This window comes from Staurois parvus, unplaced genomic scaffold, assembly GCF_062004578.1.
Source record: "Staurois parvus isolate SC_StPar_1 unplaced genomic scaffold, SC_StPar_1.0 ptg000985l, whole genome shotgun sequence".
In the NCBI taxonomy this organism is placed as follows: Eukaryota; Metazoa; Chordata; class Amphibia; order Anura; family Ranidae; genus Staurois; species Staurois parvus.
Window position 1 is genome coordinate 3,214,071 of NW_028318781.1, and position 18,610 is coordinate 3,232,680.

Below are 18,610 nucleotides of genomic sequence, written 5' to 3' on the forward strand. Positions count from 1 at the left end.
TACAGCACCACTGATTCCTTCAGTGACTTAACAGGAAGAACCACAGCGGTCAGAGGTGGGACCCTCTATTTGACCAGCCTGCCGGGATCTCAGCTAAAAGCTGTATGCTGAGAAGTGACACCCACTTTATTGGTGACACCCACCCTTTGGACACACTCCCAAGTATTTTCTGTTTTCCTCCCTAATATTAAAGCTGAATTCCCACTCTTCATCACCTTAAAATAGTTTGTTTGGAGCAAGCAGGCCAAAATTAATTATTACCTTCAATACACAGCTACGCCACTCTATGAAGCCTCAACTACATACAGTATACAGCGCTGTGTTCTGGCAGCAGGACAGGCAGTTCCAGTCCTGTTCCCAGAACAAAATCGAGTTGGATTGAGGCTATTTTACAGTCTACATTTCCCAGAGGAGAAAGGGCCAGGTGTAGACCAAATACCTCAACACAACTGGGTGCTAAAGGGTACATCTATAAGACCAAGAAATTTCAGAATTCTGCATGCTGGCATATATGTTAAAAGAGCATAATGCAATATAATCAAAAAGTTCTCTAACACACAGAAGAGATAAGATATATCTAAAACAAATGCGCAAAGTCCATTCAGAAACCAACTTTCTGATAATTAGCAAGTAAGCAACTATCTCTGAGTTAGAGGTTAAGAGATTAGTCCTGGCAATGACCATCTCAATGTCACAGAAACATGCCGTAATACAAAAAAACAAGCCTGTTTTGTCACTCTGCAATACCCATAAAATACTTCCAGCAAGCCTAGTATGTTTAGGCCTCATGAGCACTGGGTATTGAAAATACTACTTGTAAGGACATTTGATGGGTTTTTTTACTGCCTCTAAACACCCCTCCATGTTAGCCTATCTGTCCATGCACACATAGGCATTTACATGCATCAAGAGACCAAAAAAAAAAAAATGAGCCAGCATGTTCAGGTGAGGAATGTTTTGCCAGCAAAAAATGCCTGACGCACCTAAAACGTGTAAATGGCTCTAAATTAGCATTAACGCTAGGTGCATCAAACGCTTGGGCGTTTATTCATTTCAATGGCCAGAATAAATTGTTACTGTTCTGGCCAATTAAATGAATGAACAACCAAGCTCTTGACCTGCCTAAAGGTGTTTTTAAAAGCACAGCATTAGGCGCATTGTTGACTCCTGCCAGGAGAAAGGCCCTTAGAAGAGCTGGGACGGGTGGACATTGTATATGGGCCTTAAAGGTAGAACTATATACAAAACAATTTTTTTTTTATTTTGGATAGTGCAAGGGAGGGTTATAACCCGTCAGATTTTTTATTTTTTTTGCCATCTGTGTCCCATTGGGGAGATTTCCCTTCACTTCCTGTACCATTGCCAAACAGGAAGTGAGAGGAAGTCCCTGCAATTTAAAGGAATTCCGTGGGGACCCCCAGGTCACCAGAATTAGTGTTTGCATTGGAAGATTTTCCCTCTAGAACTTTTATTTTTTTACTTTTACTTCCAATGATAATGGTAAACAAATAGAGAAAGCGAATCTCCCTAATGGGGGACCCAGTCAGCAATAAAAACTGACAAGTGTTCTAATCTCTCTCTCCACTCTATCCAAAACTAAAAAAAGTGTAAAACAGAGAGTAAATAATTACCTCCCTTGTATCCAGAGCTGCTGTACATCACGGTAGTGATGTAGAGTTTGGTCGAAGGAACCACTGAGTGCAGCAGGGGACAAAGGAGATCAGAAGAGATAAAGTGGAGCTCCACCCAAAAGAGGAAATTTTGTTTTAATGCCTAGTCCCCCGCTTAAGGATTGGCTCCTTTGGGGAGCAAGTACCCGATCTTGACAGGTACCTACTCCCACAACCTTGGTGATCGGAAGTGGAAGTTGTCCTCCCTTCTCCCACCTTGTAGTCTTGTTGGGCATGTGACAGGTCCCAGAAGACTATGGCACCATTCACAAGGTGCAGCCCTACTCAACAGTGGTCACCCGGCTGTGAAGCCACAAGCTGTGCCCACACTCAAGATGCTGGTGCCAGGGAGAGAGGACTAGGGCCATTGGAATACATGGCAAACGCTATGCATGTATTCTGGATTCAGTTTAAAGATGCACTGAAAAGGATCTGGTGTGAACTAGGCGTGATTAAAAAATAAAAAAAAGTAAAAAATGTACTGGAATGCATTAAAAATGCATCAACAATGCATATGTAAAAAGGCATCCAGAACACTGAAACTGTGCTGTGAACCAGCCTTCTATGTTAAAACTTGCAAACAGGAAGAATTTTTATTGCAGTAGAGATGTATGATTTCTCTTCTGCCATAAAGGCTTCTTACCTTCCTCCTCTCAAGATGCTTTATAATGTACACGAGTATACAGGTGAAACTCAAAAAATTAGAATATCGTGCAAAAGTTCATTTATTTCAGTAATGCAACTTAAAAGGTGAAACTAATATATGAGATAGACTCATTACATGCAAAGCAAGATAGTTCAAGCCGTGATTTGTCATAATTGTGATGATTATGGCTTACAGCTCATGAAAACCCCAAATCCACAATCTCAGAAAATTAGAATATTGTGAAAAGGTGCAATATTCTAGGCTCAAAGTGTCCCACTCTAATAAGCTAATTAAGCCATAACACCTGAAAAGGGTTCCTGAGCCTTTAAATGGTCTTTCAGTCTGGTTCAGTAGGAATCACAATCATGGGAAAGACTGCTGACCTGACAGTTGTGCAGAAAACCATCACCGACACCCTCCATAAGGAGGGAAAGCCTCAAAAGGTAATTGCAAAAGAAATTGGATGTTCCCAAAGTGCTGTATCAAAGCACATTAATAGAAAGTTATGTGGAAGGGAAAAGTGTGGAAGAAAAAGGTGTACAAGCAGCAGGGATGACCACAGCCTGGAGAGGATTGTCAGGAAAAGGCCATTCAAAAGTGTTGGGGACTTTAACAAGGAGTGGACTGAGGCTGGAGTCAGTGCATCAAGAGCCACCACACACAGACAGATCCTGGACATGGGCTTCAAATGTCATATTCCTCTTGTCAAGCCGCTCCTGAACAACAAACAACGTCAGAAGCGTCTTACCTGGGCTAAAGAAAAACAGACCTGGTCTGTTGATCAGTGGTCCAAAGTCTTCTTTTCTGATGAGAGCAACTTTTGCATCTCATTTGGAAACCAAAGACCCCGAGTATGGAGGAAGAATGGAGAGGCACACACTGCAAGATGCTTGAAGTCCAGTGTGAAGTTTCCACAGTCTGTGTTGATTTGGGGAGCCATGTCATCTGCTAGTGTTGGTCCACTGTGCTTCATTAAGTCCAGGGTCAACGCAGCCGTCCACCAAGAGATTTTGGAGCACTTCATGCTTCCTTCCACAGATGAGCTTTATGGGAATGCTGACTTCATTTTCCAGCAGGACTTGGCACCTGCCCACACTGCCAAAAGCACCAAAACCTGGTTCAATGACCGTGGGATTACTGTGCTTGATTGGCCAGCAAACTCACCTGACCTGACCCCACAGAGAATCTATGGGGCATTGCCAAGAGAAAGATGAGAGACATGAGACCGAACAATGCAGAAGAGCTGAAGGCCGCTATTGAAGCATCCTGGTCCTCCATAACACCTCAGCAGTGCCATAGGCTGATAGCTTCCATGCCACGCCGCATTGAGGCAGTAATTGCTGCAAAAGGGGCCCAAACCAAGTACTGAGTACATATGCATGATTATACTTTTCAGAGGTCCAATAATGTTCTATGTACAATCCTTGTTTTATTGATTGCATGTAATATTCTAATTTTCTGAGATTGTGGATTTGGGGTTGTCATGAGCTGTAAGCCATAATCATCACAATTATGACAAATCACGGCTTGAACTATCTTGCTTTGCATGTAATAAATCTATCTCATATATTAGTTTCACCTTTTAAGTTGTATTACTGAAATAAATGAACTTTTGCACGATATTCTAATTTTTCGACTTTCACCTGTATTTTCCTGCAATTCCTGAATTGCGATAACGATGAAGATAAGGTATCCTATTATTCACTCCTGAGCATTGTGAAACTTGTTGCCTGTCAAAAAAATACATGAGCATTTTTTTTTTGCATCTTTTTGGACCCTCACAATTTATAGTATAACTAAAGGTAAAACTTTTTTTTCTAGTTTTGGATACATTGAAATTGTATTAGAAAATCGGTCAGGTTTTATTGTTGTCTGTGTCCCCATAACCCCAGGTTCACACCTAAGCATTTTCTGCAGCGTTTTGCAGAAACGCGGTACAGTCCATTTAGCATGATTTCCTATGGGACAGGTTCACATCTCCATGTTTTCGCCTAGTGCATTTTTTGGAAAGGGTCAGGGACTTTTTTGAACACAAAAAGTTGTATTTTTGGTTCTATAGACTTCAATGGAAATACTGCAGAAAAGCATGTATTGCGTTTTTTCTGCGTTTTGCATTTTAAATCTGCCTAGCAACAAGAGAAATAAAAAAAAAAAGACACAAAAAACCTGCAAAAAATGTAAAACGCAATGCAGAAATGGCTCAAACACAACCTGCATAGGTGTGAACCTAGCCTTAGGGAGATGCACTATCTCTATTTGTCCTGTTTACCATTATCATTGAAGGTGAAAGTAAATGACAATCCCACATTTTGGATTGTCCCCAGAACAGTAATAGAGGGGAAATCTTCCAATGGGGACACGAGTTCTGAGGACAACAGAACTTCCTGTTTTGGCTCTGGGACAGGAAGTGACGGTAACTCTCCTCTATGGGCCACAGATGGGAAAAAAAAACTGACCAGGGTTATAATCCTCCCTTACTCCATCTAATATGAAAAAAAAAAGTTTTGCCTTTAGTTCTACTTTAATGGGAGTGCCTGAAAATGCATGTTTTTCAGGTACTCCCATTCATGTGGCCAAAACCAAGCAATTCTGCTCCTGTACTGCAAGTTTAAAAAAAAAAAAGAATCACCTGGCTACAATCAAACTAAAGTTAAGCCTTTTTCACCCAGGGTCCCTTTAAGTTTCTTTGGACTGCCTTGGCAAAATGCCTGATAATTGCTCAAAACCTGTATACAGGCGTACCTCAGTTTATGAATTTAATGCGTTCTCCAGGACGTTACGTATTGTGAAAAATTCATAAACCGAAACGCTGTTTTCCATAGCAATGCACTAAAAACCAATGAATCCATTCCGGAGGTCAGAAAAAAGTAAAAAAAAAGTCTTTTATCTGTTCAAAACTCTTTATAAAGTGCACTTTAAAGGCATAAATACTGTACAGGGACAGGATTAAAAATTAATTTGTAAATGCATTGAAAACCAATTAATCCGTTCCGGAGGTCAGAAAACAAGTCTTATCTGTTCAAAATTCTTCATGTACTTTAAAAGCACGGGGCTGGCACTATAAACCTCTCAGACGCAATGCATCCTGGTGAAACTTGCTTCGTATTGCAAAAAATATTCATAAACCGAGCCATTATTTCAATGGATTTTCATTCGTAAATCGAAAATTACGTTAACCGAGGCGTTCGTAAACCGAGGTACGTCTGTATATGTAAGCCAGCCGGTGGATTAAGCCTGCCTTTCATTTACACAAAGCCACAGGCTTTCATTGTGCACCATTACAACCTTCCAGCCATCGGTGTCCTAACAACCAATGACACCATCGGCTGATAAGGGGAACATCAGGTGCCCGCACAACATCCCTGTTTGCAATGGGTCACATTAGCTGAGGGAGAGAGAGAAAGGGCTCATTTACACTTGCTTCGAAATGTGTCATTGGACATGCTTTTTTATAGCGTTCTGAATGCCAATCAAAGTAAATAAAATGGTTACCTTACAGACCTATTTACACTTTGATTCAAAAATTATATAAAATATCGCTTTTATGGTGCTTCAAAGTGTCTCCAAGGCCTCCATAGAAGTCAATGACAAAGCTCACTTACAGCACCTCCAGCTTTTGAGAGACTTTAATTCAGCTTTTGCCTCACTTTATTTTGGAGGTATCGCAGGTATGAGATATCCCAGGATGCACTGGAAAACCAACAAGCAAACCAGAAAAATGTCATCAGAAGTAATTTCTGGTTCATCTGTATATATTCCGGAAGTGTCTGGTGTGGTACATCACATCTGGTGTGCAGTGTGGAGCAGCAGCAGGGACCGGACCACAGCAACTAACAGATGTCCCACATGGTGTGCAAGAAGAGAACACTATAGGAGAAGGTGAGAGGACTGAGCAGCAGAAGATCAGCAGAGCTGGAGCAGGAAAAACTAGCAATATCACATGTGGTGCGCATCGTGGGGGCAATATAGCGGAAGGAAAGCGGGGAACAGAGAGAGAGGAGGGTCAGCAGAGCTAGGGCTTACTACTAAGGGGGGATCAGCAGAGCTGAGAGTTACTACTGAGTGGGGGATCAACAGAGCTGGGGGTTACTACTGAGTAGGGGATCAGCAGAGCTGGGGGTTACTATTGAGCAGGGATCACCAGAACTGGGGGTTACTATTGATTGGGGTTCACCAGAGCTGGGTGTTACTACTAAGTGGGGGATCAGCAGTGCTGGAGGCTTCTAAGTAGGGCATCAGAAGAGCTGGGGGCTACTACTGAGTGGGGCATCAGAAGAGCTGGGGGCTACTACTGATTGGGGCATCAGAAGAGCTGGGGGCTACTACTGAGTGGGGCATCAGAAGAGGTGGGGGTTACTACTGAGTGGGGCATCAGAAGAGCTGGGGGTTACTACTGAGTGGGGCATCAGAAGAGCTGGGGGTTACTACTGAGAGGGGGATCAGCAGAGCTGGGGGTTACTACTGAGAGGGGGATCAGCAGAGCTGGGGGCTTCTACTGAGAAGGGGATCAGCAGAGCTGGGGGCTTCTACTGAGAAGGGGATCAGCAGAGATGAGAGTTACTACTGAGCGGGGGATCAACAGAGCTAGGAGGTTACTACTGAGTAGGAAATCAGCAGAGTTGGGGGTTACTATTGAGCACGCATCACCAGAGCTGGGGGTTACTATTGAGTGGGGTTCACCAGAGCTGGGGGTTACTAAGCAGGGGATCAGCAGTGCTGGAGGCTTCTACTGAGTGGGGCTTCAGAAGAGCTGGGGGCTACTACTCAGTGGGGCATCAGAAGAGCTGGGGGCTACTACTCAGTGGGGGATCAGCAGAGCTGAGAGTTACTACTGAGTGGGGGATCAACAGAGCTGAGGGTTACTACTGAGTGGGGGATCAACAGAACTGAGGGTTACTACTGAGTGGGGGGGATCAGCAGAGCTGGGGGTTTATTACTGAGCGGGGGATCAGAAAAGCTGGGTTTACTACTGAGAAGGGGATCAGCAGTGCTGGAGGCTTCTACTGAGTGGGGCATCAGAAGAGCTGGGGGCTACTACTCAGTGGGGCCTCAGAAGAGCTGAGAGTTACTATTGAGTGGGGGATCAACAGAGCTGAGGGTTACTACTGAGTGGGGGATCAGCAGAGCTGGGGGTTAACTACTGAGCGGGGGATCAGAAAAGCTGGGTTTACTACTGAGTGGGGCATCAGCAGAGCTGGGGCTACTACTGAGGAGGGATCTGCTGAACATGGGTACCAATGAGTTGGGGATCTGTTGAACAGGGGTACTAATGAGCTGGGGATCTGCTGAGTGGAGGTACTACTGAGCTGGGTATCTGCTGAGTGTGGGTACTACTGAGCCTGGTTTCTACACCCTTTTAAACAAACAGAAAATCAACACACACAGGGCATCTGCCACACTTCATTAAAGCTTCACCGAAGCATCAAAAACACGTCACAAATGTTGAAGTGGTGGGCACTTTAATGTGTGTTAAAGTCCAAGCAAGTGTAAATGAGCCCAAACTGCGTGTCGTACTTGTTAATTTTTTTTTCAGTGCAGCACAAGGCACTCCGCTATTTCGCACCACGTGGCCGACAACTAAACTTTTTGAGATGTCTTTGTGACACCTCAAAAAATTTAATTTTAAAAAACCCCAGAAAGAGCGCAATGAGCCGAGATCAACGCATCCCCATATCACCGTACACAGCTGATTTGTTGCAAGGCAGCGGGAGGCTCAGCGCACATTTGGGCACACCTCAGGATGAACAAAGTCCTATGCGCATGCGTAGAAACTGCGTCAGCCCAGCCAATCAAGATGGCTGAAGACCTCGAAGCCGGGAATAGATGCTATCATTGGTGAAGGAACTTGTGGACATTGCATCGCTGGCGTGGAGGTGAGTATAGCAGGGTTCTGCTCTATTATAGGGAGGAGGGGGAGTGCCAGTGGTCAGCTTTTTTTGACAAAAATAATTTGCACATGGCCTGAGCACTGGTGAAGGGTGCCTGCACCTCATTACAAGGAGAATACCTTCTACCTACAGATACAACCTACACACACTACAACCAGATCCTCTCCATGCTGCCATAGCAAAATAATGCAGTCAGTCTAACACTGGAGGTGGAGCCTCAGGCTGTGCATCTGACAGCTGTCAATCACTGGCGGCACCAATGACAGGCGGGCTGGTCCCAGAGGATGAGATCCGTACATTGTATACACACCATACAACCCCCCCACTGTGTAGAATAGGGATCATAGCGGTACCTGTCACCCTCCGCCCGCCGTACCCCGGATGTATCTCCAGGCACAATGGAATGGAACATTCCTCCAGCCGGTCACCTCCAAGACACGCCCACCACACGCAGCGTCCTGACGTAGCGACGAGACCGAAACCGAAAGCATGTGAAGGGGCGGAGCCAAGGTGGTGTCTGTGTGCTGGGCTCTGTTATCTTTGCTGCTGTTTATATGTTTGTATTGTTTTTACTGCACTTTATATGTAATCATTGTTTTACTGCTGCTTACAGTCACAACTTTTAAATGGGTTTTTTTAGGAGCACTAATTGTACCACAGAGCACAACTGTCTTCTATGGAACCCTCTGTGCCTCTTTTATTATTATTATTATTCAATGGTGGCACAGTAGCTTAGTGTCTGCCGTGCAGTAAATGGGTCTTGGGTTCAATTCCCAACCATGGCACCTCCTGCATGGAGTTTCCATGTTCTCCCTGTACTTGCATGTGTTTCCTCCTGGTACTCTGGTTTCCTCCCACACTCCAAAGACATGCTGGTAGGTTAATTGGCTCCTGTCTAAATTGTCCTAGTTTCATCCCTGGGCCATACAGGATCTCCTGCATGGTAGGGGTTGGAAAAAGACCTGGCAACCTACCCTGTAAAATAATTGCTAATTCATGGAAAAAGTCGCTTACGAGTGACGGTCCATGCAATCGCCAAGCGTCGGATACGACTGAATGGATAGATTATTCAAGATTTATATAGCGCCAGTTTACAATATATAAAGAGTACAGTTACAATATAATACAAGAGGATTAGAATTTTACTCTCTTAATCTACATTGACTATTTTTAATCCTTTTGCTGCTAGCAAATAAATAGGAAAGTATATTATAGTTACCTGTGTTAAACCTTTTTTTTTTTTACATATCTTCAGTGACTTCCTGTTTTCCAGGCCTAGGGAAAAATGATGTCATAAATCCAGGAGGGGAAAAGAAGTTTTCTCAGCTAAGCACATTCTTCTGCTTGTATACCTGAACTAAGGGCAGATGGATTCCAGGAAGTCAATGCCACTTGAATCATCTGCCCTTGCCCACTTTTTTCAAAGTGATTTTTCAGCAATTCTGACAGAACTTCTCTTAGATTGTAAGCTCCAAGGAGCAGGGCCCTCCTAACCCTCTTGTATTGAACTGTATTGTTGCTGTATTGTCTCCCGTTATATTGGAAAACGCTGAGCAAACTGTTGGCACTATATAAATCCTGTATAATAATAATATGATAATAATAACTTCGGCAAGCATTTCTCCTGTGAACTTGTGGAGTTTTGCAAGCATAGAAACTATTTGGAGAAGTTGGGAGAGTCAAGGAACTATATCAAATATAAGTTCCAGAGGAAGTTGAAGTCTATGTACAGCTTTCCTATCACTTTGAATAGATTGTTTGGACCAGCTTGCCACCCAGGAAGTCAAGGGGTTGGGGGGGATGATATGAGCAACTCCCTGTATGAAACTCTCTATGACAAAAGAGTTTGAATCCAAACATTTCTGGAATAGAGTGAATACAGCAATAAACCTGTCCCATTAGAGGTCTTAGAGCCAGATGCTTTCCCAAGCAAGAGGTCAGATTTCTGTGGTACTGAGCCATTGTAATAAGCCAACTCAGGGCGTGGTGTCTAAGCTCCAGCCTGTTTCTTCACCAGGGCCCCTGATGCTTGGGATGGACTTGCAGAAAACTGGGACCAGGTCGCAGCCACCCAGCTGACAATGCAGAGGCTACTCACGCATGCAGAGTACAGATGGTAGGGGACAGAAGAGGATCCAAGAAAGGAACTGAAGTCAGGGCAGGTGTCATTCAAGCGAAACCGGTAGATGAAGCCAGGGTCAGTACACGGGTAATCAGGCACAGAGTAAAAGTAATACAAAGCAAACCAGAACAAAGAAACTAAGAAGTTTCTCAGGCAACGTGGGCTGCACTGAGAATGTCTGTATATACGGAAGCAGACTGGGAGGCAAGCCAGGAAGTGATAGCAGGGAAAGGGATATAAATCCACAGTAGAGCAGGTGATGCCCATAGGTGATCACAGAAGCCAGCATCACATTTGAACAAAATCACAGGTCTAGCAAAACCACTGCAGTAAGAAGGTAATTTCACAAACAGAATACTGCAGAACTTCCACCACACTGCTGGAAGGCTAGAGTGTGAAAAATAGAATATTCCCAAAGGTTGAAATGTCTTGTCTTACACCAGCTAAAGTATGTCTTCTAGGTGCATGGTAGACCCTACAAGAGGTGTTTTTTCTCACCTTAAGTAAGGTACAGTCAGAAATGCTCCTGTCTTTGTTTCAACAGCCATGACATTAAAGCCAGCGACTGAGAAGCAGACTGGAACCGAGGGTTTGTAACAGGAGGTCTGGCATATTTGGACGAGGTCAAGGCTCATCCGCCAGGAGTCTGTGTACAGAGTTCTCCTAAGGGTATGAGGATCACTGGAATCCATCCTTCTTCTGCCTTGTAGAGTAGTGAAGGAAGCATCCTCACTGGAGGGAATGCATACACCAGTCATATTGTGCATCAAAGAATCACCAGGACATCCATTATGAAAACCAGGGGATCCCTGGACCTGGCCACAAACATGTCTGCTTTTTTGTTGAGTCTGAAGGCCATGATCTGGTGTTCCTCATTTTTAATAAAGGATCAGGAAGATCTCTGGGTGGAGGGAGCACTCCCTTCAATCCAGCAGAGAGCTGGAATTCAGTTCTCTGCCACAATCCAACCTTTTTCAGGGCTGATTGACTTCTGATACCCCCTGGGTGGTTTGTGGAAGGCCCCAGCTGTGGCATTGTCCAACTGCACCCTGACTGGGTGACCATGTAGGAGAGTCATTCTTATGGCTCTCAATTTCAGAATGTTGATGGGGAGCAGCGACTCCTGTGAAGACGGACGAGGGAAGGAATGATTTCCCAAATTCTAGGGCTGAGGTGGAAATCCATCATGTCAGAGAGATTTTTGCCTGGCTGGACAGCAGTAGTGGGAAATCCAGAGAAAGGATCTGCTTATCCTACATTATGAAAATATTGATCTGCAAAGGTTTTAAGTGGAACTGAGCAAAGGGAACTGCCTTAAAAGAGGCTACCATGAGGCCCAGAATCCTCACACAGAAGGAACTTCTGAGATGCATGTTTAACCTGAGAGTTCGTTACTTAGATCTCAGAGATCTTTTTTTCCTGGGAAAGGAAAATGTTTGCTTGGACTGTGTCCAAGATCAGCCCCAAATATTGTACATGATTAGAAGGCTGGAGGGCAGACTACTTTAAGTTGATCATTCATCCAAGTTTAAAGGAACTGGATTGCTTTTTAAATATTGGAAAAAAGTACAATGGCTGAGGAATCCTTCAGCGGAAGATCAACCAGGTACCCCATGACATGGTTGCACTTAGATCTTAGTAGAACCAAGAGCAAAGCTAGTACTTTTTTGAAGATTCTGGATGAAGAATGGAGCCTGAATGGTAGAGTGACAAAGTGAAAGTGTTGGTCTCCATTTAGGCTTGAGTAGGGTTTTGGAGTCCAGGGCTTTAGATGAAAGGAAGGACATGCTTTTGACTTAGAGGAAGATGTCTGGGTGGAACAAAAAGACCCCTTTCAGTGGAAAGAGATAATAGCCTTAATAGTAGTAGGCTTAACTTGATTTTTGTGTGGTAGAAGCACTTCCCCCCACTAACTTTGACAAATATATCAAGGGATTCACCAAACAGGCATTCACCATCAAAAAGCATGCTTAAAAATGCTTTTTTGCAAACATGTTCAGCCGACCAAGCCTTTAACCACAAAATTCTGTGCATGTTCACAGAGAGCAAGGTCATCCTGAAGACCTAGCGAAGTACATTCTCTAGGACATCAACAAAAAAAAAAAAAAAGCAGAACCAAGGACATGAGCTGACATTTTTCCAACAGAACAGGGTCCTCAAATACAGCATTAATTAATTAATTTGTCTAGTTCCTGTTAGCAACAGTCTTACAAATGGACATTTCCGCTATGGGTGATTGTAAGGAGGACCAGCAACACCCAAATGTGCCTTCAATAGGGTTTCTAAGCATAATTTGACAGAATCCTTAAAGGAGGGAACATCCTCAACCTAAACAGTGAGATGCTTGTTGAAAATAAAAATGGCAGGGTGTCAGGATCCAATATGAAGACAGACCATAATTTCATAAATTCCGTTTCTGTAGGATTTAATTTCATGAACAGCTTTGGTGCAAGGAATACCATTTTAGGATTTAGCCAATCCTCACACAAAGCACAGATTTTTTGTGTGTGCAAGAGAGAAATTTTTCTCAACTTCGCCAATCATTATGTGCCCACAGAAGGTTGTTTAGACTGAGAGGATTCCAGTGCTGCTAGATAAGGCTAGTACGCACCACATCAATAAGTGAGTTCACAATAGAAAGCATGTGGCGTGAAGCCTTAGATTGTGTTTTATAAGATGCAGGAAGTGTGCACCTCACCTTCCTCAAAGAGTTTAGGAGGTTTAGGGTCATACTTTAGAATAGATTCAGGAGAGACTTAAGAGTGCATTTGGGCCCTGGAGACCAAAGGTAGTAGAAAGGCAGAACGTTTTCCAAAGAAATCAGAATTGTTGCAGTGAAAGCTGGAGTCAGAGGGAGCTAGATTTAGAGAAGGGAGCTGTGTCAATATTTGTTCCGATGTAGGGGAACAGCTACAGTATCACCCTGAGCATTTTGCTATTTTTCCTTAGTTTCCACTGTCTGTAGCATGAGTGCCTGATCTCCACTATTGCTAGGTGAGGGAATCCCCTGCTCATGCATTAGATGCAGAGTGAGAGGGTATTTGCCCATCAGGGAAAGGAGCCACAATAACCCAGTTGTTGACCGATGTCCTGTAGCTTTGTCTCTGGAAAAGCACGCAGTCAGGAAATGAACCAATGTGCTTCTTGTATTCTTGACAGAAATGGCAGGCAGAAGTGCTCCAGCCAGAAGACGTACTGCAACTATGTCACAACCCAAGCAGCAATGCTCAGTGGGGAAAACCTGCCATACATAAAAAAAATAAATGTTATAAAAAACATTACCTACCACCAACATAGTAGACTTTTACAGAGAGATAACACACTAAAGTGAACACCCCATATGTAAAAACAGTCGGCATATGCCCAAAGAGGTCTTCAGGGTCTGTTGCCATAGGAGTGGACCACAGCCCTGAAGATGTGTAGCATCCTGCAGCTAACAACAATCATAAGCACAGTGATATTTACTTAGTCACTGTACCCATAGGAGTTATCATTTTTTTGAGACTTTTTTTTTTGTGGTATTTAATCACCACAGTTTTTTTTGTTTGATTTTTTGCTATATAACCAAAAAAGTAAAAAAAAACACTTCTTAGTTTCTGTTATAAAAAATTGCAAATAAATAACCCAAATCAGTGTATATTATTTAGTCCATGTGAAAGTTATGGAGCCTACAAACTATGGTGTATATATTTGAAAATTGATCAATCATGTACTGATTGCCTATCTCATTTCTTGAACTAGAAAGTACACATACCCTCCAAAATGACCCCTTTTTGGAAAGTAGACAGTGAAAGGTATTTAGTAGGAAGCATGGTAAATTTTATAAAAGTTGTAATTTTTTGCCACATTTTTTTAAATAATTAGGAAATTAAATAATCTTTTTTACAAAGTTATTTTAACAAGTTGTTTCTCACACATAACATAGGCATACTTAGAATTACACCTCAAAGTGCATTCAGCTACTCCTTCAGCGTATGGTAGAAAAAATTAAAGTAGCACATTCAGGCTTTCTAAGCCCTTAAATTACCCATATAATTTTCTGACATCTCATTTTTGGAGGCCCTGAAGCACCAGCACAGTATAAATACCTACAAAATAACCACATTTTGAAAAAGAAACACCTCAAGGTATTTTCTACGAGGCATAATGAAACATTCAAAAATGTAATTTTTTGCCACACATTTTGTAAAATGCGGAAAGAAAATGAAAATGCATTTTTACAGAAAGTGGTCCATAAAAAGTATATTTTTAACGTGTATAGGCATTACACCTCAAAACACATTCTACTCCTCCTGATTATGGTGATGCCACATGTGTGAGGCTTTTTTACAGTCTAACCACATAGAGGTGCCCAAAATCCAAGGACCACCTTAAGGCTTTCTAGGGGTATAAAACACTTTAATTTCTTTATTACATATCACACTTTTGGAGGCCCTGGAGCATCAGGACAGTGGAGACACCCACAAAATGACTACATTTTATAGAGTAAACATTCTAAGGTATTTTTTAAGAGACATGGTGAGTCTTTTAATAACTTCATTTTTTTGCGACAAGTTTTTGGAGAATGAAAAATAAATGAAAATTACTTTTTTTTTTACACAAAGTTGTGAGTTTTATAAGACATTTCTCACACACAGAATAGGCATGCTTAGAATTTCACCCCAAAACACATTATGCTATTCCTCCTGAGTATGGGAATGTCACATATGGGAGACTCTTTAAATGTTTGGACAGATTATGTATTGGACATTGTATCTTGTGTATCACAATAATCAAGACTGTATAAAAAACAATGTACTGTAAAGGTCACCGCTGTAGGAGTGATCCGGGAATATAGCTTAGTGTAGTATTGCCTGTAGCAGTCCCTGTTCCTGTAAGCTAAGCAAGCCTAGCTTACTGGTACGTGGCTGCCACCAGGGATGCCATGTGCACTGGCCAGGAAGCACAGGCAGGTCTCAGGAGTGCAGTTGTCCACAGGGGATGGTTGAGCTTGGGGTCTCGCAGGAGCATAGGATGTGCAGATGGGTCAGTTCAGGCAGCAGCCAGTGACATGGTCAATAAACAGGCAAAGGCTTAGTGCAGGCAGAAACATGGTCACTAAACAGGCCAGGGTCAGTACAGGCGGCAGGCAGAGGAAACACTGCACTGGTTCTGGTGACCAGTCGTCAGACCTGTACTGACGTGGTGGAGATCAGGGACACTCTTGCTGATTGCACTGGTCTTGTGACATTGTGACTGGTGTGGCAGTGATCAAGAACACTTTGACTGACTGTACTATTAGGCCTAGTTCATAGGGAGGTGTATCAATGTGTACCCTGTATAAGGGCCATGTTTACCCTCATTGGAATGTACAGGTTTTGCCTGGGATGCAGTGACTGCATGGACACTGAGGATGCCTGGTACTGCATACTGAACTTTTTTTTTTTTAAATGCCCCCACCAGGAGGACATATGCGTATATCCTCCCAAAACACAGAAGCTCCCACCCTGCCACTGTACATAACATGGACGGTGGAGGTGGTCAAAGAGTAACTCCACTTTTGTTGAGAAAAAAAAATTAACAAACTTTATTGCATTTCTGCTTTTTGTTGTTCTGAAGAAATAGCTGTTTGTTTCACTATGCCCATTACAGACTGAATCTGAATGGGATGGTTCATTATACTTACCTGAAGCATTCTCAGTATTCTAATGAGTAAAGCTTCAGGGTCTGTATCCCTTTAAAGCAGTGGTCTCCAAACTTTTCAAACAAAGGGCCAGTATACTGTCCTTCAGACTTTAAGAGGGCCGGATTGTGGCCAGTGGGGGTAAAAATGTCCTGGGCACACCATCAGTAAAAATAACATGGTCTCGGTTGGTGGTCAGTAGGAGGAAGAGTAGTGTCCCATCGTTGGTATCAGTGGGAATAATAATGCCCCATTGTTTCTATCAGTGGGAAGAATAGCGAACCATCATTTGTATCAGCGGGAAGAATAGTGGCCCATCATTTGTATCAGTGGGAAGAATAGTGGCCCATCATTGGTATCAGTGGGATGAATAGTGCCCCATTGTTGGTGGCAGAGGGAGGAATAGTGCCCCAAGGGCCGGATAAAAGCTAGCAAAGGGCCATATCCGGCCCTTGGGCTGCAGTTTGGAGACCCCCGCTTTAAAGTATCTAACCCCTGTGGAGTATCCCACCAAAACTGAAATTCCTATTGCAGGGGATGCCAAAACTTCAATTTGTATCTTATTGTAGACTTCAGTGTGCCAATTACTCAAGCAAGAAATTACAGTTTTGGGGGGGGGGGGGGGGGGGGTTCTGTAAACCAACCCTTCCAAGTAGCCATATTGCATTGAATTTTACAGAAAATTACCGCAGCTGCAGATTGAAAATGAAAGGTCATTTTTAATAACATTAAATTACAACTTTACTTGTATATGCATTTTTTTTTTAATTAGCTTTTTTTAAATACTCCTCAGAAAAGTGGAGTTACCCTTTAGGGCTGAATTTTCAGTTTTAATTCTACGTTTCAAAGAACACTCTAGTTATTTTAAATATATTCACATTGTAATTTGTTACTGTGTCAGTGTATCTCGCTGTTTCATCCCTCCCAGAGAACATTTATCTTTTTTTAAGAAAAGAGAGGAAAAAAGGCTACTCAAGCAAGCATGCTCAGTCATTTCCCCTTGGACGGATAACATTTCATGTATAATGTCCATTTGTAAAATCATTTTTCACATCTGATGAAAATCCTGCAGCGATAAACCACATGTGACACTGGAGAGGATGTAGACATGAAGCAGGGGCTGCAGCTTCGGCCTCATTCATTGGGACCTTCTGCTTTTGTGTGCTTCAAAAATCCTTTAACTGTTTGGCAATCCGGTGTATGCTTCCTGACTGATGTGTTGACTCAGTGTGAACTCACAGAGAACAATAATTAGGAACGAACGTGCTCTAAATCTGTATACATTCACAGGCTTGAGAGGAAAGGAAAGCTTAGTAAGGGTACATAGTGACAGCGAGTTTTCAGCGCAAGTGATTGCACAGCAAATACCCTCTAAGTTCCCACAGACTTGACTATGTTGGTGGTACATGCATCAGCACACCTTCACCTCACTAAGAGAAAATTCACTTTGCTTAGCAAATGAGGTGAAGGTGTGCTGACTTTAATTATCCAATTATATGGGGGTGCAATAACATATCTCCCAACTTTTGAACTTCAGAATGAGGGACGCTTGAGGGAGGAAGTGACCTGCGGCAGGCATAGCCCAGCGCGGCAAAATGGGTGTGGCCAAATGCTTAATATTGGGAGGGGCCTAAGGTACATGGCTAAACAGAACCCATGCTTCCTTGTACTTATAAAATATGCTTTGATAGGTGTGCCACAAGAGCTTCACAGACACAACCCCTAACACAATCATTTAAAAAAAAAAAAGAAAAAAAAGCTTCCATTACAAATGGTTTTGCACAAACTGTGGAAGAGTGTGTTACATAAAGTGTGGAAGGATTGAGGAGTGCACTATGCACAGAGCGCAGGATTGAGGAGTGCACTATGCACAGAGCGCAGGATTGAGGAATGCACTATGCACAGAGCGCAGGATTGAGGAATGCACTATGCACAGAGCGCAGGATTCAGGAGTGCACTATGCACAGAGCGCAGGATTGAGGAATGCACTATGCACAGAGCGCAGGATTCAGGAGTGCACTATGCACAGAGCGCAGGATTGAGGAATGCACTATGCACAGAGCGCAGGATTCAGGAGTGCACTATGCACAGAGCGAAGGATTGAGGAATGCACTATGCACAGAGCGCAGGATTCAGGAGTGCATTTTATACAGATTGCGAGATTCAGGGATGCATTGCATACAGGGAGAAATGCATTACGTACAGAGTGCAAGGTTCAGGAGTGTGTTTCATAAAGAGCGCAGGATTCAGGAGTGTTTCATAAAGAGTGCAGGATTCAGGAATGCGTTTCATACGGAGTGCAGGATTCAGGAGCGAGTTTCATATGGAGTGCAGGATTCAGGAGTGCGTTTCATACAGTGTGCAGGATTCAGGGATGCGGTACGTACAGAGAGGAATGCATTACGTACAGAGTGCAAGGTTCAGGAGTGCTTTTCATACAGAGTACAGGATTCAGGAGTGTGTTTCATACGGAGTGCAGGATTCAGGAGTGCGTTTCATACAGTGTGCAGGATTCAGGAGTGCGTTTCATACGGAGTGCAGGATTCAGGAGTGCGTTTCATACGGAGTGCAGGATTCAGGAGTGCGTTTCATACAGTGTGCAGGATTCAGGGATGCATTACG

At 43.2% G+C, this 18,610-nt stretch overlaps 1 protein-coding gene across 1 annotated transcript in view; it reads right to left on the bottom strand.

Annotated features, from left to right (window-relative positions):
- LDAH (lipid droplet associated hydrolase) overlaps positions 1–8,648 on the bottom strand; it is a 356,814-nt gene extending 348,166 nt beyond the window's left edge. Inside the window, exon 1 of the mRNA XM_089657355.1 lies at positions 8,558–8,648. Coding sequence (XP_089513481.1) covers positions 8,558–8,616 — 59 coding nt within the window. The 5' untranslated portion in view covers positions 8,617–8,648. The remainder of the gene's footprint in view (positions 1–8,557) is intronic.
- Between the last annotated feature and the right edge of the window lie 9,962 nt (positions 8,649–18,610).